Source organism: Schistocerca gregaria, chromosome 8, assembly GCF_023897955.1.
Source record: "Schistocerca gregaria isolate iqSchGreg1 chromosome 8, iqSchGreg1.2, whole genome shotgun sequence".
NCBI classification, from domain to species: Eukaryota; Metazoa; Arthropoda; class Insecta; order Orthoptera; family Acrididae; genus Schistocerca; species Schistocerca gregaria.
The window spans coordinates 88978303-88999529 of record NC_064927.1 but is presented as its reverse complement, the minus strand read 5'-3'; the positions used below and the strand labels follow the sequence as shown (position 1 = coordinate 88999529).

Genomic DNA, 21227 nt, shown 5'->3' with positions numbered 1-21227 from the left:
CGTTTTAAATTTAAGCCTGTAAAACTTTTACGGCTGAATACGTCGAACCCTAATTACGCTGCTTTTATTAGCTTCGGGTTATTCACCCATAACAATGTTTATGACGTCATATCTCCTGAGCTATGAGTTACAAATGGTTGAAATGGCTCTGAGCACTATGGGACTTAACATCTGAGGTCATCAGTCCCCTAGAACTTAGAGCTACTTAAACCTAACTAACCTAAGGACATCACACACACATCCATGCCCGAGGCAGGATTCGAACCTGCGACAGTAGCGGTCGCGCGGTTCCAGACTGAAGCGCCTACAACCGCTCGTCCACACCGTACGAGTTGCAGAATCATATTATTCCGCGGGTACATTCAGTGGTATATGTGGATACTGTTTGCAAAATGTGCTAGGAATAGACATAGTAGTAAAGAAGCAGACGCTAAAAATTCACTGCACCAACAGCGAAAATGTAGTACACGATAAAATTTTTACCTTTCATTATTTCGTGGAGGAGTGTGAGGAAGAAAAAGTTTCGAAAAGGGTTGAAATTATGAATGAAGTTCTTTGGATTTAGTAAGTGCCCTTACTTTCAAATAGTGTATGAATATAATCTGCATAATTTGCATGCTATCAGATACGCTGACCTAAGACACATACAATGGGTATTTCTGTTGGAGCGTGCAGAGATTTAACAGGACACAGACAATGCTCTACTGAACAATTTGAAGTAGGCAACGAGATGTCGGAGAAGCCAGCTTATGGAGATACAGATGTAAACATGACTGCCGCTTTGTCTAACATCAGTTTTCCAGCTTATTTACAACTAAAATGCGTACAAGTTTACACGTACTGTGCTGTTTGTTTACATGGACACTATTTCCTGCAAGGAAACAAGGACGACGAATCTGATCACTAGGAAGTCGTGACGCAGGTTCTGTTAAGTTTACTTCTCCATTAAGTTGCTCTGTTGTATCGTATTTACACTCTTCGTGAGATGATGTGGTCACAACATGACGGCGCACCGCCTCACTTCACTGCAGATGTCGGCAACCATCCCGATGCTTTACTTCCTGGTCGCTGGATTGGAAGGGCAGGTCCTATTCCATGGCCTGCAAGGTCACTAGGCCAGAATCCCCTTGATTATTTTCTATGGGTATAACTAAAGTGACTTTGTATGGGACCCCAGTGATACGGAGATGGAATTACTCGCCAGAGTAGTAGTTGCATGTGACATGATTCGAAATACAACTGGGATGTATGCCAGGGTGCGTCAGAATCTTGTTCGTCGATGTCATGCCCGCAGTGAGCTTGATGGCAGTCAGTTTCAACACATCTTGCAAAATTACAAATTGTACGAGGCGTGTCTTTCAAGCACGTACGGCTTTGTTATTAAAAAAAGGCCTGCGAAGATATCTCAATAATTTTATTTTTACATGAAAGCCTGTACTTTAATCTACTTTTCTACATAATTTCCGTCAATATTGAGGCACCTGTCATAACGTTGTACCAGTTTTTGAATACCCTCCTCATAGAAGTCTGCCGCCTGACTTGTTAACCACTGTATCACCGTTGCTTTGACTTCGGCATCGTCTTGAAGACGCTGACCGCCCAGGTGTTTCTTCAAGTGCAGGAACAGATGGTAGTCACTGGGCGCAGGATCGGGTTGTAAGGAGGATGATCTAGAGTTTCCCATTGAAAAGATGTGATGAGATCTTTGGTCTGATTCACCACATGCGGACGGGTATTGTCTTGCAGAAAAACGATGCCCTTGCTCAACTTCCTTGGACTGTTGCTTTGATTGTGGTGTGACGTAGGCCACCCATGTTTCATCGCCGGTAACAATTTAGCTTAAGAAATCAACACCGCCGTTGTGGTACCGCTCAAGGAAAGTCAATGCACTGTCTAAACGTTTGGTTTTGTGCGCATCCATCAACATTTTCGGTAATTCAAGTGCTCGGTAACAATGCCATACAAAACACTACGGGAAACGTTAGGAAACTCATCCCGCAAGGAGGAAATCGTAAAGCGTCTGTTTTCTCTCACCTTATTGTCCACTACCTGCACCAAACTTTCATTAATGACCGACGGACGTCCACTCCGTTGTTCATCATGCAGATTTATGCTGCTATCTTTAAATGCTCTCACCCACTTTCTTTCAATTCCATCATTCATAATGTTTTCTCCGTAAGCTGCACAGATCTCAGGATGAATATCGATCGCTTTCAGACCTTTACCACTAAGAAATCTTATAACAGCCAGTACTTCACAGTCGGCGGGACTCACGAACATCGGAGGCATCCTAAACACTCAGTACACAACGTAAACAAGGAAGAATCAGATTGTAATGGCGTCAGTGCGTAGATTAATGTACAGGGTTTCATGTAAAAATAAAATTATTGAGGTATCTTAGCACGTCTTTTTTAAATTTCAAAACGGTACTTAAAAAACAGTCCTCGCACGTTCATTGCGTCATTGATGGTATTTGCAGCTAACTGCAAGTAACGTAAATAAAAAAGTAGACAGTAATGTGATTCTATTCCCATTATCACCTTAACGTGGCTTCTCCGACCCCAGGTTCCTTACCTCAAATTGTTCAGTGGAACATCCTCGGTCCTGTTAGGTCTTTGCACGTTCTACAGAAACAACCTGTACAGTTTCTTACTTTAGTACTAGAGTTATTGTGCTAAACTTCCAGGATAAGATTTATACCTTTTACTGATTACATAATGGGTTATTAAATGCGGTTGCCGGCCGGGGTGGCCGAGCGGTTCTAGGCGCTACAGTCTGGAACCGGTCGCAGGTTTGAATCCTGCCTCGGGCATGGATGTGCGTAATGTCCTTAGGTTAGTTAGGTTTAAGTAGTTCTAAGTTCGAGGGGCCCGATGACCTCAGTACTTAAGTCCCATAGTGCTCAGAGCCATTTCATTTCAACCATTTTTTTGAATGCGATCAATAATTTATATAAAACACTGAAAACAAACATTTTGTCGCTCATGTACTCTGTCAGACAGGCATCCCGCAACAGGGATATGAGAATGTTTTGGAGGAAGAGTCTCCAAGCATGTGAAAAACAGTCTTAATTTCAAACAGGATAAGGTTAGGTTATGTCCTTGAAATAGGAGAAATTTTCGTGTGCAAAAAAAGTTTGCTATTTGATGACATGCAGGCACAGCGCTTTACGCATCGGAAGTGGCAGCGCAGTGGGAGCAAACAGTGGCGATACAGACGCCATTCGTGTATTGCTGGCGCGAGCAGTCTATTCCGCTCGCTGCCCAACACCCACCAGTTTCAGTCGCACTGCACGCCGGCTAAGGTCAGAGAATGGACGCTCTCAGCCAGTGGCAGCAGCGAGTCTAAATAACGGCAGTTGCAGCAGCAGTAAAACCCCCTGGAACAGCAAGTGCTCTGGCAGCGCGCGTTGACACCACAAAGCAAAGCGCAGCCTCACCGCGAACGGAGACGGGCGTCCATCTGCGCTGGCTGCGGCCACGCCGATCGCGAGCACGTTGTGGCAGGCACGGCGCGCTCGCAACGAAAACAGCTGAGGAAACAAGCGACAGGCGCCGCGTGAAAGTTCTGCACGGCAAGTGGGGCGCGCAGACCGCGAATGTTGCGGGCAGGCAGCAGTGCTCCCCGACACACGTGCACTCTGCGGCACAGAACTTTGCCGCCCTCAGAGTCTCAAGTCCGGTCATCTTCACCATCTGGCAACACTGTAGCGGGCGGAAGTGACTGGAGGAAGGGTTTTCTTCCGCTCGAGTAGTTCTACTGCTGTATCAGATTGTCTAGTCGCAGTCGTCGCACAATGCACAGGAAAAGTAGCGAGTTTGATTCCAATTTTTTTGTTTTTTTTTAATCGCATGTCGGCTGACTACTGAAGGTATCAACCTGATGCATCCTCAGATATACTTTGCTTCACTTTCTAACCCACCGCTAGCAGCAAAATCTTCCGCGCTTGACCTCGTGGCTGCGTCAGTATCAGAACACTTTGTGCTACAGAGTTTCTTCGCCCTACAGCGGCCACCGGCTCGTCTTCCGCACGTTCCTGCTCGCGCACCGGTAAGCATCAAATTGTTTCCTTTCGAGACTTTTGTTTTCGCGCCAAATAATTTCGATGCACCGAGTGAACACCGCTCAGCGAAACATATGTGGATCATTGACTATGAATTGTCATTCTCGTGTTACTCCTGCTGTTAGCCTTTGGATTTTGCACACTTGAATCCTAAGAACGTTGTTTAAGCGTTGTAAAACAGCAATTTATCTGTGAGGTTTCATAAGACTGATACCCTTTAGAAGACAGTCGAACTGCAAGGCGTTCGATACAGTTCCCCACATTCGTTTAATGAACAAAGTAAGAGCATATGGACTGTCAAACCAATTGTGCGATTTGATTGAAGAGTTCCTAGATAACAGAACGCAGCATGTCATTCTCAATGGAGAGAAGTCTTCCAAAGTAAGAGTGATTTCAGGGTGACAAAGAGGAGTCTCGTAGGACCGTTGCTATTCACAGTATACATAAATGACCTTGTGGATGACATCGGAAGTTCACTGAGGCTTTTTGCGGGTGATGCTGTAGTACATCGAGAGGTTGTATCAATGGAAAATTGTACTGAAATGCAGGAGGATTTGAAGCGAATTGACGCATGGTGCAGGGAATGGCAATTGAATCTCAATGGAGACAAGTGTAATGTGCTGCGAATACATAGAAAGAAAGATCCCTTATCATTTAGCTACAAAATAGCAGGTCAGCAACTGGAAGCAGTCAATTCCATAATTATCTGGGAGTAGGCATTAGGAGTGATTTAAAATCGAATGACCATATAAAACTAATTGTCGCTAAAGCAGATGCCAGACAGATTCATTGGAAGAATCCTAAGGAAATGCAGTCCGAAAACAAAGGAAGTAGGTTACAGTACGCTTGTTCGCCCACTGCTCGCATACTGCTCAGCGGTGCCAGATGGGGTTGATAGAAGAGATAGAGAAGATCCAACGGAGAGCAGCGCGCTTCGTTAGAGGATCATTTAGTAATCGCAAAAGCGTTACGGAGATGATAGATAAACTCCAGTGGAAGACTCTGCAGGACAGACGCTCAGTAGGTCGGTACGGGCTTTTGTTAAAGTTTAGAGAACATACCTTCACCGAGGAATCAAGCAGTATATTGCTAACTCCTACGTATATCTCGCGAAGAGACCGTGAGGACAAAATCAGAGAGATTAGAGTCCTCACAGAGGCATACCGACAATCCTTCTTTCCACGAACAATACGAGACTGGAATAGAAGGGTGAACCGATAGAGGTACTCAAGGTACCCTCCGCCACACACCGTCAGGTGGCTCGCGGAGTATGGATGTAGATGTAGATGAGCTGCGGTTAAATAAAAACCGGACTAGTGCAAGTAGCGAGTGACGCGACGCAGTGTCGGTAATGCATGTTACTGCTAAGAGTGTGCTGAAAGGTAGTTTCAGATTCTGCACCATGCATACTCATCAGTACTTCTACACTCCTGGAAATGGAAAAAGAACACACTGACACCGGTGTGTCAGACCCACCATACTTGCTCCGGACACTGCGAGAGGGCTGTACAAGCAATGATCACACGCACGGCACAGCGGACACACCAGGAACCGCGGTGTTGGCCGTCGAATGGCGCTAGCTGCGCAGCATTTGTGCACCGCCGCCGTCAGTGTCAGCCAGTTTGCCGTGGCATACGGAGCTCCATCGCAGTCTTTAACACTGGTAGCGTGCCGCGACAGCGTGGACGTGAACCGTATGTGCAGTTGACGGACTTTGAGCGAGGGCGTGTAGTGGGCATGCGGGAGGCCGGGTGGACGTACCGCCGAATTGCTCAACACGTGGGGCGTGAGGTCTCCACAGTACATCGATGTTGTCGCCAGTGGTCGGCGGAAGGTGCACGTGCCCGTCGACCTGGGACCGGACCGCAGTGACGCACGGATGCACGCCAAGACCGTAGGATCCTACGCAGTGCCGTAGGGGACCGCAACGCCACTTCCCAGCAAATTAGGGACACTGTTGCTCCTGGGGTATCGGCGAGGACCATTCGCAACCGTCTCCATGAAACTGGGCTACGGTCCCGCACACCGTTAGACCGTCTTCCGCTCACGCCCAAACATCGTGCAGCCCGCCTCCAGTGGTGTCGCGACAGGCGTGAATGGAGGGACGAATGGAGACGTGTCGTCTTCAGCGATGAGAGTCGCTTCTGCCTTGGTGCCAATGATGGTCGTATGCGTGTTTGGCGCCGTGCAGGTGAGCGCCACAATCAGGACTGCATACGACCGAGGCACACAGGGCCAACACCCGGCATCATGTATCCCGTGCCACCCAACGTGCTCTAGAAGGTGTAAGTCAACTACCCTGGCCAGCAAGATCTCCGGATCTGTCCCCCATTGAGCATGTTTGGGACTGGATGAAGCGTCGTCTCACGCGGTCTGCACGTCCAGCACGAACGCTGGTCCAACTGAGGCGCCAGGTGGAAATGGCATGGCAAGTCGTTCCACAGGACTACATCCAGCATCTCTACGATCGTCTCCATGGGAGAATAGCAGCCTGCATTGCTGCGAAAGGTGGATATACACTGTACTAGTGCCGACATTGTGCATGCTCTGTTGCCTGTGTGTGTGCCTGTGGTTCTGTCAGTGTGATCATGTGATGTATCTGACCCCAGGAATGTGTCAATAAAGTTTCCCCTTCCTGGGACAATGAATTCACGGTGTTCTTATTTCAATTTCCAGGAGTGTATAAAAAGTATGCTGTGTTGTTAATGTAATTCCACAACTAACGTTTTTTTATGGTGAGCATAATGTACACCCTCCGCCCCCTTGCTAATGCTCGTTATGGAAAATGCCTTGCTGTTGTTACGGTTAACACTCGGAGATACAGACAACGAAGTTATACTATGAGGGTTCCGTTTTTACGGAGGGAGGTACAGACTCCTATAAAACAAAGGACGTTGTAGCTCAGAACTCTCAACTTAGCGTCTACAGTGCGCGACGTTTACCACGAGACTACAGGCAGTTACGGCACTGTGACAGCTCGAGCGGAAGAAAACACTTCCGTATCCTTCAGAGTTGCCAGGTCGTGCGTATGTCCGGACTAAGAACTCCGATGGGCGTCAGAGTGCTGTCAGGTGTAAATACACCGATAATCGAAAACATCAGTTCGGAATAAAATTTGGTCGCCAGTTGCGCAGTTACCTTTACTTCGCTTTACCGGTTTCAATAGATTAATCTGTCACCTCCAGAAGCTCAGTATTGGTTTAGCAGATGTCAATATTTTCTTCACGGACATACTGAAAACGAACATATCTTAAGTGATAATTATAATCAGGGACTGACGGACTTATAATTTCCAGCAAATGAATGACATTTATGCACATGGTAAAGTTGTTTCAATTCCCTGCCATTTAATATTAATTTGTCCTCTCCCTTCACTGTGTCCTCTAGTTACCGACACAGTCTTATATTTCTCCACACTGCATTTCATGCTATATTTCTCTTCATTTAATATGTGACGCTCTTCTTGCACATCCTTACTGTTAGCTCCACACACAACTATATTGTCGCCAAATAGGAATCTCATCCCATCCTTTCTAATCTTCTTTTACCTCTTTCACAATTCCATCCATCATGATAAATACTAATGGTGATATCACACTTTTTTTATGAGCCCAGCAACATTCATAAACCAATCGGTTCACCAGCTTTGGCCTGAATACAGACGAAGCTTTGCTTTTGTCACAGATTGACTAAAGAATTTCAATTTTTTGTTTTCCAACCCATCTCTCCTCCTCAGGTATCCCATACCTTTCCTCTGGGGACGCTCACTTAAGTTGAGGTGACCCCCCACAATTACTAGAAATGCGAGTACCTTTGGCCCACACGTCATCTGCCTTTTCCTAAGATATGTCATCACCAGATTTTCCCTATACTTCCAGTGCTTTTCAATGAACGGTGTCATACTAAACACTGGGGCGACTGTTGATCTACAACATCGAAAGCCAATACTGCCCCCTCTTCTAACATTCCATTTTTTCCTTGTTTCAAGTATCCTCCTCATTATTTTTGTTACTTGTGATACCACAGTGATCCCCCTCGCTAGGTATCTCCCTTCTTGAATACTGGAATTTTTATCTAGACATTGGCACAAGTGCTTACATAAATGCTTTCCCCTTTCTTTCGAGGGGGGAGGTTGGTTGGTGGCTGGGATTCATGGCCTCCGCGGCCGCCCCGCCAGAGGGAACACGGTGGCTGGAGCCCCACACGAGAACCCGGTCGCCACTGATACCGGCCCGCCCCCGCTGTTGATCCGGCGAGACGTCTCGCCGAGTGCGTCGCAGACCGGACGCTCTAATTGGCCTTGAGCAGCCCTGCGCACGCCGCGGAGCTACCGCTCCCTGTGCCGCGGGCAAAGTGTCACCCACAAGCTCGCCACACAGGTCCCTGCGAGGCTGGTCATTGCTTTATCTCACAATACGAGCTGCGGCGGAACAAGACGGCCACATCAACATCAACAAAGATTCACGACATCGCCTCAGTAGTGCGACTGGATTCGTGATTTCCTCTCAGAAAGGTCACAGTTCTTAGTAATAGATGGAAAGTCATCGAGTAAAACGAAAGTAATATCCAACATTCCACAAGGAAGTGTTGTTGTAGTATTCAGTCCAGAGACTGGTTTGATGCAGCTCTCCATGCTACTCTATCCAGTGCAAGCTGCTTCATCTCCCAGTAACTACTGCATTCTACGTCCTTCTGAATCTGCTTAGTGTATTCATCTCTTTCTCTCCCTCTACGATTTTTACCCTCCACACTACCCTCCAATACTAAACTGGTGATCCCTTGATGCCTCAAAACATGTCCCACCAACCGATCCTTTCTTCTAGTCAAGTTATGCCACAATTTTCTCATCATCATCATCATTTAAGACTGATTATGACTTTCGGAGCTCAGTCTGGAGCATAGCCCCCCCTTATAAAATTCGTCCATGATCCCCTATTCAGTGCTAACATTGGTGCGTCTTCTGATGTTAAACCTATTACTTCAAAATCATTCTTAACCGAATCCAGGTACCTTCTCCTTGATCTGCCCCGACTCCTCCTACCCTCTACTGCTGAACCCATGAGTCTCTTGGGTACCATTGCTTCTCCCATGCGTGTAACATGACCCCACCATCTAAGTCTGTTCATCCTGACTGCTTCATCTACAGAGTTCATTCCCAGTTTTTCTTTGATTTCCTCATTGTGGACACCCTCCTGCCATTGTTCCCATCTACTAGTACATGCAATCATACTAGCTACTTTCATATCCGTAACCTCAACCTTGTTGATAAGGTAACCTGAATCCACCCAGCTTTCGCTCCCATACAACAAAGTTGGTCGAAAGATTGAACGGTGCACAGATAACTTAGTCTTGGTACTGACTTCCTTCTTGCAGAAGAGAGTAGATCGTAGCTGAGCGCTCACTGCATTAGCTTTGCTACACCTCGCTTCCAGTTCTTTCACTATGTTGCCATCCTGTGAGAATATGCATCCTAAGTACTTGAAACCATCCACCTGTTCTAACTTTGTTCCTCCTATTTGGCACTCAATCCATTATTAGTGTCGGAAGTTACATGCGGCTTTTTGCGAATGTTGCTGTAGTATACAGAGAAGTTGCAGCATTAGAAAATTGCAGCGAAATGCAGGAAGATCTGCAGCGGATAGGCACTTGGTGCAGGGAGTGGCAACTGACCCTTAAAATAAGACAAATGTAACGTACTGCGAATACATAGAAAGAATGATCCTTTATTGTATGATGATATGAATGCGGAACAAACACTGGTAGCAGTTACTTCTGTAATATATCTGGGAGGATGCGAGCGGAACGATTTGAAGTGGAATGATCATATAAAATTAATTGTTGGTAAGGCGGGTGTCAGGTTGAGATTCATTGGGAGAGTCCTTAGAAAATGCAGTCCATCAATAAAGGAGGTGGCTTACAAAACCCTCGTTCGACCTATACTTCAGTATTGCTCAGCGGTGTGGGATCTGTACCAGGTCGGGTTGACAGAGAAAATCCAAAGAAGTGCGGCGCGTTTCGTCACTGGGTTATTTGGTAAGCGTGATAGCGTTACGGAGTTGTTTAGCAAACTCAAGTAGCAGACTCTGCAAGAGAGGCGCTCTGCATCGCGGTGTAGCTTGCTCGCCATGTTTCGAGAGAGTGCGTTTCTGGATGAGGTATCGAATATATTGCTTCCCCCCTACTTATACCTCCCGAGGAGATCATGAATGTAAAATCAGAGAGATTCGAGCGCGCACGGAGGCTTTCCGGCAGTGGTTAATCCCGCGAACCATACGAGACTGGAACAGGAAAGAGAGGTGATGACAGTGCCCTCCGCCACACACCGCTGGGTAGCTTGCGGAGTAGATGTAGATGTTTCGCTTCCATACATGGCCACACTCCATACAAATACTTTCAGAAATGACTTCCTGACACTTAAATCTATACTCGATTTTAACAAATCTCTTCTTCAGAAACGCTTTCCTTGCCATTGCCAGTCTACATTTTATATCCTCTCTACTTCGACTATCATCAGTTATTTTGCTGCTCAAATAGCAAAACTCATGTACTACTTTAAGTGTGTCATTTCCTATTCTAAATTGCCTCAGCATCACCTGATTTAATTCGACTACATTCCATTATCCTCGTTTTGCTTTTGTTGATGTTCACCTTATATCCTCCTTTCAAGAGACTGTGCATTCCGTTCAACTGCTCTTCCAGGTCCTTTGCTGTCTCTGACAGAATTATGTCATCGGCAAACGTCAAATTTTTTATTTCTTCTCCATGGATTTTAATACCTACTCCGAATTTTTCTTCTGTTTCCTTTATTGCTTGCTCAATATACAGATTGAATAACATCGGGAATACGCTACAACCGTGTCTCACTCCCTTCCCACCCACTGCTTCCCTTTCATGCCCCTCGACTGTTATAACTGCCTTCTGGTTTCGATCCAAATTTTAAATAGCCTTTCACTCCTGTATTTTACCCCTGCCACCTTCAGAATTTGAGAGTATTCCAGTAAACAGTGTGAAAAGCTTGCTTTATGTCTACAAATGCTAGTAACTGAGGTTTGCCTTTCCTTAATCTATTTTGTAAGTTAAGTCGTATGGTCAGTATTGCCTCAACGGAAGTGTTATAGGCCCCCTATTGTTCCTGATCCATATTAACGACATACTCCTATGCCGTCTTAGTTTGCTTGCAGATAATGCTGTCATTTACCGTCTTGTAAAGTCTTCAGATGATGAAAACGACATGCAAAATGATTACTGTGCGCCATGTCCCGGCGGAGGTTCGAGTCCTCCCAGGGGTGTGGGTGTGTGTGTTTGTCCTTAGGATAATTTAGGTTAGGTAGTGTGTAAGCTTAGGGACTGATGACCTTAGCAGTTAAGTCCCATAAGATTTCACACACATTTAAACCTCTTTTGCGAAATGATTTAAATGAGATATCTGTATGGTGCGGTAAGTGGCAACTGACCCTGAGTAAAGAAAGGTGCGAAGTTATTCACATGAATACTAAAAGAAATCAGCTAAATTTCGATTACGCGATAAGTCACACAAATCTGAAGGCTGTAAATTCAACTAAATACTTAAGAATTACAAATAAAACTGGAACGATCACATAGATAATATTGTGGGTAGAGCAAGCCAAAGACTGCGATTCTTTGGCATAACACTTACAAGGTACAACAGGTATACTAAAGCGACTGCTTAAACCACGCTTGTCAGTCCTATTATGGAGTACTGTTGCGTGGTGTGGGATCTGCATCAGGTGGGACTGACGGATGACATTGAAAAAGTTCAAAGGAGGACAGCTCGTTTTGTATTATCGCGAAATAGGGGAGATAGTGTCACAGACATGATACGTGAATTGGAGTGGCAATCATTGAAACAAAGGCGTTGTTCGTTGCGACGGGATCTTCTCATGGAATTTCAATGACCAGTTTTCTCCTCCGACTGCGAAAACATTCTGTTCGCACCCACCTACATAGGGAGAAATGATCATCACGATAAAATAAGAGAATTCAGGCCTCGCACAGAAAAATTTAAGTGTTCGTTTTTCCCGCGCGCCGTTCGAGAGTGGAACGGCAGGGAGACAGCTTGAAGGTGGTTCATTGAACCCTCTGCCAGCCACTTTATTGTGAATAGTAGAGTAATCACGTAGATATAGATGTAAAAGTAAGGCCGGAAAGCCCAATGTCGAAAGCATTATTGTTTCTCGGCTGGACAAGGCGAAAACATTGTTGCATCAGAAGTGCCTGAACTCTAACGCGCAGAACCGCACGAAAATGTACTTAGAAAATAAATCGGCATTCGCCAAACCTAAATCCTTCCGTAGGTCTGCAAAAGAGTAAAGCTCACCCCAAATCACTCATTTCTGCCCACTGGCGTTGCTCTCTGGACCACCTCCATGAGGGCGTGTTGGACCACTGTACTCCATTCCTTTTCACTTCCTGCACACGGTCACTGCGCTAGCAGCACTCCTGGAAGCTCTTTGCAACTCACGAGTCAATCCTCCTGCTGGTTTCGTGTTTTTTTTGCAGCCACCCTCCGCAAATCAGTCAGTAGATGAGGACTGCCTCGTCTGGTTTCCCAGTGCTTGTCCTTCTCATTTCCATTCCACAAGCACACCAACAATCTACTTGGACAGTTTTACAAGGGTTGAGATGCCCCGGATGTACACTGACGGAAAAAAAATCGCACCACCAAAAAGACTAATGTACAGTAACGAAATTCCGGGAATACATTTGCCTAGGTAACATATTTATCCCATCAACGCTGCAAGATCACAGATAAATGTAAGCGCGAGATAAGCCGTTGCAAATGTGAAATGGTGGAAGATTAATAACTGGGGCAACCGCCAGAGTGTTGAATGCAAGCGGAATTTGCTGCAAGGATTTGACGATGCTCTGACGATCTTAAGGTAGCCAAATACAACGGCCCGAACATCAATGTTGCAAAGTTAACTATTCGGCAACGTTTCCCTCAGTCACGTCGTACTCGGTTCTCTATAGATGCTCTTGTAAATAACACTTATCGAAAGCTTCACGAATTTCGATCAAGCAAAATACATCACAAAGATCATTTGAACCAATCAACGCCGTCCTCGCTGGGGGCCGTCATTGATAGCGGCGGCCGCGTCGCTCTCGAGTAAGTACAGCAGTCTGACTTCGGATCACTGGAACAGTTAGCCAGGTTTCGTAACTCTAGCTGACTCCGCCAACTTCGTTACGAAGCAATCAGAGCTTGAACATATTCTCAGATCGAATGTAATAAACTTTTTGAGACTGGGAAGCTTATATCCACTAATCAGCATAGTTTCACAAGGCATCGCTCGGGCGAAACTGAGCTTGCCCTTTTCTCGCATGATATAAAGCGAACTACGAATGAATGGCAACAGGCAGATTCCATAGTTCTAGATTTCCACTGCAGGCTGTTAACGAAGGCACAAGCATACGGAATAAGTCCACAGATGTCTGAGTAGCTTGAAGGCTTCTTAAGTAATAGAACTCAGCCTGCTGTCCTCGTCGGCGAGTGTTTAAGAGAAAGGGTGCAGTCAGGGGTCGCATAGGTAAGTGTAACAGGACCGCTGTTGTTCCCTGTATACATAAATAATTTGCTGGACAGCGTGGGCAGCAGTCTGCGTCGTCATTGAGTGCCGAAGCTGAGTGACCGTAGGAAGATAAAAATCACTTAGACAAAATTACCAGTTGGTGTCATGAATGGTAGCTAGCCCTAAATGTGGAAAAATCTTAAGTTACTGAAGAACAAACCTGTAACGTTTGTACACAGTATTGCTAGTGTTATGCTTGGCACGGTCCAGTCGTTATAAATATCTGGGCGTAACGTTGCAAAGCGATATGAGACGAAATGAGCATGTGAAGACTGTGGTAGGGAAGGCGAATGATCAACTTCGGTTTACTGGAAAGATTTGTTCACCTGAAAAGAAACCGCATATAGGACGCTGGTGCGATCTGTTCCTGAACACTGCTCGAGTGTTTGGTACACGTACCAGTTCGGATTGCAGAAAGACATCGAAGCAATTCAGAGACGGACTGCCAGATTTGTTACAAGTAGGTCCGAACAACACCGAAGTGTTATGAAGGTGCTTCGGGAACTGAAAGGCCTGAAGGAAAGACGATGTTCTTCTCGAGAAATGCTATTGAGAAATGTTAGAGAACCGGCATTTGAAGCTGACTACCCAACTATTCTACTGCCGCCAACACACACAGCACTTAAGGACCACGAAAATACGAGAAAATAGGGCTCAGACGGAGGTAAATAGACAGTTTTTTTTCTTCTTCGCCCTATTTTTGCGCGTGGAACAGCAAAGAAAATTACTACTAATGATACAGGGTACCCTCCGTCACGCACCGCACGGTGGCTTGCGGAGTATCTATGCACACGTAGGCCTTCCGTTAAGTCTGTGCATACACTGAAAGTACAGCAACTGATAGCCGTATTAAAATTTATCATCACTGTCATTCTTCTTTCGTTTCACCCGACTTTCGGTGCGTTCAAATCAATCACTCTTTCATGTTCTGAGTCTTCTTATTAGCCCAGTATTGTTTAATTCGTTGGTTGGTTGGCTGATTTTGGAGGGAGAGGGGACCAAACAGCGAAGTCACCCGTCCCATCGGTTTAGGGAAGGATGGGGAAGGAAGTCGGCCGTGTCCTTTCAAAGCAACCGTCTCTGCATTTGCCTGAAGCGATTTAGGGAATTGACGGAAAAGCTAAATTAGCATGTCCGGAAGCAGGTTTGAACCGTCGTCCTTCCGAATGCGAGTACAGTGTGTTAACCAATGCGCCACCTCGTTCGGTGTTCCAGTCATTCTGATCGTGCTTTCCCGTCGTCGTCAGAGATTTTCATCGTTCGTTTGGCTTGAATTTTGACTTGGAACCTCTCTGATCTCCGTTTTTTGTTCTTTTTTCTTAAATTGTATCTATGAGCAAATTTCCTGTGATTTTTAGATGTTTTATGTCTTTCTCCATTTCCTGAAACCAATTTGGCTCGTTTTTTTTATTTTGTTGCGTAACTAGTAAAAACTATCTGTCTGGTATCATTCTGAGAACGAGTCCATAAAAAATCAGTTCTTCTTTTCCTCATCGTGTCAGACGTTTTCGGTACTTTGGTACAGGGTTTCATTTACAAAGTGGATTAGTTTGTTGTTGTGGAATCTAGGGCGAAAAGTTTTTCTTATTATCTTCTTCCTTGATCTCCAGTCTTTCAACTAGGCCATGAGAGGTGAAGGACAGTGTTTCCACTGCATCGAGGCTTTCGGTTTGATTACTGCGTTGTAATGTCTTATATTCGCATCCCATGAGAGGGATTTTGCTACGTGTTTTTAGCGAGTTGGAAGGCCGGTACAATTTCTTCTAGATTCCATTGCCTTCTTGTCGTGGGCATTCCAAATTGATCCACTCTCCAAGATATCTGAATTCCTTGACGATACCTATTTTGTGTTCTCCGACTTAAAAATATTTTGGTGGGTTATGCATATGTGTTCTTATTTTCGCCTTTTCGAAGGAGATTTTGACACGTATTTTTTCTGCTGGTTTGTGTAGTTCGAGTTCTGTTACTTCTTTCCAGGTTTCGGCTAGTACAGCCACATTATCTGTAAAGGCTAGACAATCGACCTTGACGCCTTTGCTTTTTACTCTTAGTCTGATTGCACTATGGATACGGCTACTTTTTTAAATAGCAGTGGGCTTACTGTATGTGCACGTACTGACTTGTCACTTGTCTGACTGTTTTCCCGGGATTTCCGCAACACCACTGGCTGACACCGCCACAGACTCTCCCTCCGCTGCTTGGGGTGGATTGGAGGCTGAAGCTTAGACAACGGCAGCCTCTAGTGGCGCCGAAAGCCCGGGAAAACAGCTAAACATCGGCAAAAGATGCAGAGACAGAAGCTGGTATTTTACTTCTGAACAACTGGTATTTTTCCGTATTTGTTTGGCCTTAGTTACAACACGTGCTTTTTAATGTTTTACTAATAATCGAGTAAAAACCGAAATATGAATTAGCCACAGCAGCAGTGCTAAACTTTTACGTTTTTAAATAAACTTTTTTTAAAGAGGAATAATTTTGTTCTTAAAACTTGCGTTGGTTTGAAACATTGCGTTATTACAGAAACTGGGAAAAGCGATTTGTCCTGTTGTAATAACAATTCCGACAGAAACGAGTAACAAACGCATGGCATAAGGATTGGCACAGCATTGCTGAGAGAATACGGTCCCTGCTGCCTGTGTCGTGGTTTGAGGTACGCGTCAACGTACAGAGTGTAACACTAGGCACCTGCGTGGCCTACAGTTTAGTTTCCCGCTGTCGTTGCCGGCCATTCGTTGTATTGCACAATGGCGCAAACCCTAGTCCGGAAATTTTCTTACAGAGTGACGTGCTTCATTTGCTTACAAGATTAAATATTTGCCTGTCATTTTTATGAACTAATAAATAAGAAAGGAAATTAAAAACTTAACGGTTCATTCATAGTATACACTAAATACAGAAAGCAGCTAACCTGCGACTTGTGTCTATATTATACCTTTATCTGTTTGAAGTCCTTGAAAACGGACAAATTAACACGAAAAACAGTTCTATACCCTCAGTTTTCTCACGCTAGCACTGAGTGCTCGTAATTTCCAAATCATCGTATGATCGCCGATGGCAAAAATTTTTAGTAGAGTTTCAAAAAACTAGAATCAATATGAGAATACTGGTTATTTTTGTAGTATTCAACCACCTGTCACTTTTCGAGAAAAGCAGTGAACAGCGGACGGAATAAGTTTTCTTTCATTTGACTCGTTAAATAATATTTAGATTCTTTGTATCTTGGAACTGAAAGATTCAAAATTTTTTTAAGCTTTGCTCCGCTTACGCGTTTATTACAAGAAATAATAGGCATAACAAACAGAAAATTGGATATTACAGAAACTATTTTGATCGGTTTTAAGTCAGATTGAACTGGAGTGGTATATATAAAAAAAAAAAGAAAGATATAAACGAAAAGCGGTTGTTTGGGCGATGATCGCCATCCCTAGCACGAAAGGCTCGTCAGCTTTGTACTCGTATTATTTCGTGTCCATTCGTTTTCTGATTTTAATTTAGCAGACCATCATTTCGAGCACTAACAGTTTCTCGCCGGTGTTAAGCAGATAAAGAAGAGCGAAAGAAGGAAAAACGGAACGAATGAAGGAAAAACGGAACGAATGAAGGAAAAACGGAACGAATGAAGGAAAAACGGAACGAATGAAGGAAAAACGGAACGAATGAAGGAAAAACGGAACGAATGAAGGAAAAACGGAACGAATGAAGGAAAAACGGAACGAATGAAGGAAAAACGGAACGAATGAAGGAAAAACGGAACGAATGAAGGAAAAACGGAACGAATGAAGGAAAAACGGAACGAATGAAGGAAGATCGGGTTTGAACGTCTCATCGACGACGAGGTCATTAGGGTGCAATGTGTTACCACTGCACTACCTCGCTCGTTAACGTGAAAGTGTCACCGATTAAATGTGATGGTCTAATGCCGGAAATGGCGCCAAAATCTGCTTTAACTGCGTTATATGGCATAATTACACTCGCTTCACCGGCCGCTATACTCGGCCTCTCTCACGTGCCGATCGCCACTATTTTTCCAACCAGCGTACGGTATTTGACTGCGTGACTGGGTGGTCAGTACGCACTGAAATTCGAACATGGCGAGGAAACTAAAGGTTGTGTGTGTCGCTCTTTGATCAGCGACAGACCACACAGGTAGTAACTGAATCCCCTTCGTTTTTTCCTCCCACTGTCTGATAATTTTGTATCAAACACTACGTTGAATAAAATCACTGAGAGTCCGACTCCGTATCTGACCTCCGCCTACCACTACTGGTTCCGAGGTTTCTCCGATAAATTTTTTTTTGGATGCGGTTTCTGTGAGTGTCCGTTGGCCAAGTGACAGCGTGTGGAGAGCATCAGCCTGAAATTTAACGTCCCGTCAGTGGCGTGCTCACCTGAAACGAAGCACTCGCGCATATCGGAAGTATAGGGAAGGAAATTGAGCGGTGTCCACTTGAAACGAACCACCAGTGGCCCCCTCAAGTGGTTTAAGGCAATCACGGAGAATCAACCAGAAGGGCCGGATGGAGATTTTAAACACATCCTGTTAGATTGCGTCCACCTCGCTACCAAGTCGTTTATTCGGCGATTATAATTCGAGGAAACTGTGAAAAAACAAATCCGAAGAACGAAAAATAAATATTTACTTATACTGTGCCAGTTAAGCGGAGAAATCAAACTTTCTGGCAGCACTGTATTTTGTTAAAAAGCGACACAGTGCAACCACGGCAGTGTGAAAAAACAGGTAAATTCTAAGAATAAGATATACACACGTTAACTGAATCTTCTGTCGGTTCTTACATTAAATAAATGAAAAGCGCTAGTTTGCTTTTGCTATAAACAGCAACAACCCAATGTTAATTAAGGTATTTATTACTGAAAAATAGAGCAATTACCGGTTTGGAGCAGACAAGCTCATCGTCAGACATTTAAAATTACGTAATTCATTGTTTGGTCCATTTATAGCCAAATAGTTACACTTCCGTTTTTTCTCTCTCTCTGTATGGCACCACCTCCGCAAGGAAAATTTGCGAACATCACACATAGAACATAACGTAATTCTGACACGCATGGCGCGGTCAGGGGCGTCTTGTTACGGTCCGTGCCGTGCGGCTCCCTCCGTCGGAGATTCGAATCCTCCCTCGGGCATGGGTGTGTGTGTTGTTGGTTGGTTTTGATGGGGGCTAAACATCGAGGTCATCTGTCCCCAGTTCAAAACAGACATACCTGTAGAAGACCTATACAGTAAAAGCGTAACCTCTGCACCCGGAGGCCCGCATCTCGTGGTCGTGCGGTAGCGTTCTCATTTCCCGCGCCCGGGTTCCCGGGTTCGATTCCCGGCGGGGTCAGGGATTATCTCTGCGTCGTGATGGCTGGGTGTTGTGTGATGTCCTTAGGTTAGTTAGGTTTAAGTAGTTATAAGTTCTAGGTAACTGATGACGATAGATGGTAAGTCCCATAGAGCCATTTGAACCATTTTGCACCCAGAGGGAGGGAACACCAAGGGGTTCAAAAATGGTTCGAATGGCTCTGAGCACTATGGGACTCAACATCTATGGTCATCAGTCCCCTCGAACTTAGAACTACTTAAACCTAACTAACCTAAGGACATCACACACATCCATGCCCGAGGCAGGATTCGAACCTGCGACCGTAGCAGTCCCACGGTTCCGGACTGCGCGCCTAGAACCGCGAGACCACCGCGGCCAGCCACAAATTCTCAAATAGCGTAATTGTAACAGCGGTTTGACAATGACGGTGCTGTTTCCTGTTAATAACTAGCGTTATGAAGACTGGCCGTTTGCTGCTTTCACTTTTTTGCCATAATAAACCTGTATTTGTAGCAGGAATTCCACGAGCATTATATTATGCAGTTCTGAGCCTGAGAATATTACGGAGATTCCAGAGATATTGCTTCGAGACGTTTAATGTGACTGTGGCAAGAGTGCGGTGTCTTACAGCGAGAGCTGGCGCCTCGGTGTTGAGGAGCGCCCAGCACCGGTACTGCAGCTGCGTGCGCGTGGCAGCCGAGGTGCTGTGCAGCACAGGCACGCGAGATAGCGTTCAGGCGCGTGGTGTTCCTCTCCTCCTTCGACAAGGCCACACTATATGGGCTAACGACTGGGTTGTCAGTAGCATGACGAGCTCCAGCGAAAACACAGCTCAGCCAGAAACTCAAAGTGCTGACAGTTAATTGCGCAAAATGTAAAGTATATACAGTGGTCAAAATAAATATTGCATGTTGCTTCACTATCAATACGGGGCATGACAGGAAACAAAACTGATTTCTTCTGACAGGTATAGTCACTCGAAAACCAAAGGAGAGAAGATAAATACATTTCCACTTGATAAACAGAAACAAAACCAAAAACAAACAAAGAAACTTCCAAAAGCTTCCACTGCAAACACTGCGGTTTCTTCCAGCTGTCTACGAACTAACCAGCCCTCCTCGTAACTGGACACACTTCTGAGTTCTGATACACACAGTCCTCACCAAATTCCTCAGATAAGCATGTGGGATATTCCACAAAATTTCTGGCATGTAGCCGCATACATTCAGCTGAATACCGTCCGTTTGTGTTAATACCTGCACTCTTTTAGCTGTCGGGACTGCCACCATAGACGTTCAACATGGTGTGCAGGGTTTCTCCTTGCTGTTATAACAGATTTCGCTCCGGCACACCGAATAGGTTTAAATGAAACAAACACCTTTAAGAAAAAAAAAAGTTCAAATGTGTGTGAAATCTTATGAGACTTAACTGCTAAGGTCATCAGTCCCTAAGATTACACAGTACTTAACCTAAATTATCCTAAGGACAAACACACACACCCATGCCCGAGGGAGGGAGGGAGGGAGGACTCGAACCTCCGCCTGGACCAGCCGCACAGTCAAGGACTACAGCGCCTGAGACCGCTCGGCTAATCCCGCGAGGCCACCTTTAAGAGTTTTAAATGAAAAATTGGGAACCGCTACTTTTCAGGACGCCCTCGCATTTTTAATGATCTTTCCTTTTTCCTCCTCAATTATCTAAAAGAAATTTTCTTTCCCAATTATCAAGTGTTACTGCGAGGTCTTAATATTTTCTTACAAATAAAAAACCTTCGCCTTAGATTATTAGAGTAATTTTGATCACTAGGGATGTAGCTTCGATGATATATTAATTTTCATGTACTTTATTTTGTACCAGACAAAATAATTTTACAAGAGAAAGAAGATGATGAGAAAAGAAAAAGATACGCAGTTTTATAATTTCCCACAAAAACTCATGCACTGTACAAGAAAAAGTCACTGCACGTCGCAAAATATTGTTAAACGATCAGAATTTAGAGCAAATTTCGCATTTTAACTTCTTAACTTTAGACCTACACCTTGGACTGAAAATGACGCACACATTAAATTAAATATTTGATGTGTGGTACAGTACTCAGGACATAATACAAAGAATTGGCAAAAGAAAACAAAGAAAATTTTATGAAGTTAGGGAGGATACACCGCTTTGGGCCGAGGGCATCACAAAAACAAGCCTGAACTTATGTGAAGGTCACGTAAATCAGAATTAAGTACCCGAACTAAAAGTAGC

General features: G+C 44.8%; 1 protein-coding gene across 7 annotated transcripts in view; it reads right to left on the bottom strand.

Moving 5' to 3' along the window:
- The window catches only part of LOC126285025 (copper-transporting ATPase 1), a 535387-nt gene that overhangs the window by 454600 nt on the left and 59560 nt on the right, over positions 1-21227 (bottom strand). For 2 of the 7 annotated variants that reach the window (XM_049984346.1, XM_049984349.1), the window contains exon 1: positions 3440-3532. The exons of the other annotated variants lie outside the window; for them this stretch is intronic. In XM_049984346.1, coding sequence (XP_049840303.1) covers positions 3440-3462 — 23 coding nt within the window. In that variant the 5' untranslated portion in view covers positions 3463-3532. Of the gene's footprint in view, positions 1-3439; positions 3533-21227 lie in introns of those variants that run through there. 7 annotated transcript variants of the gene reach the window in all.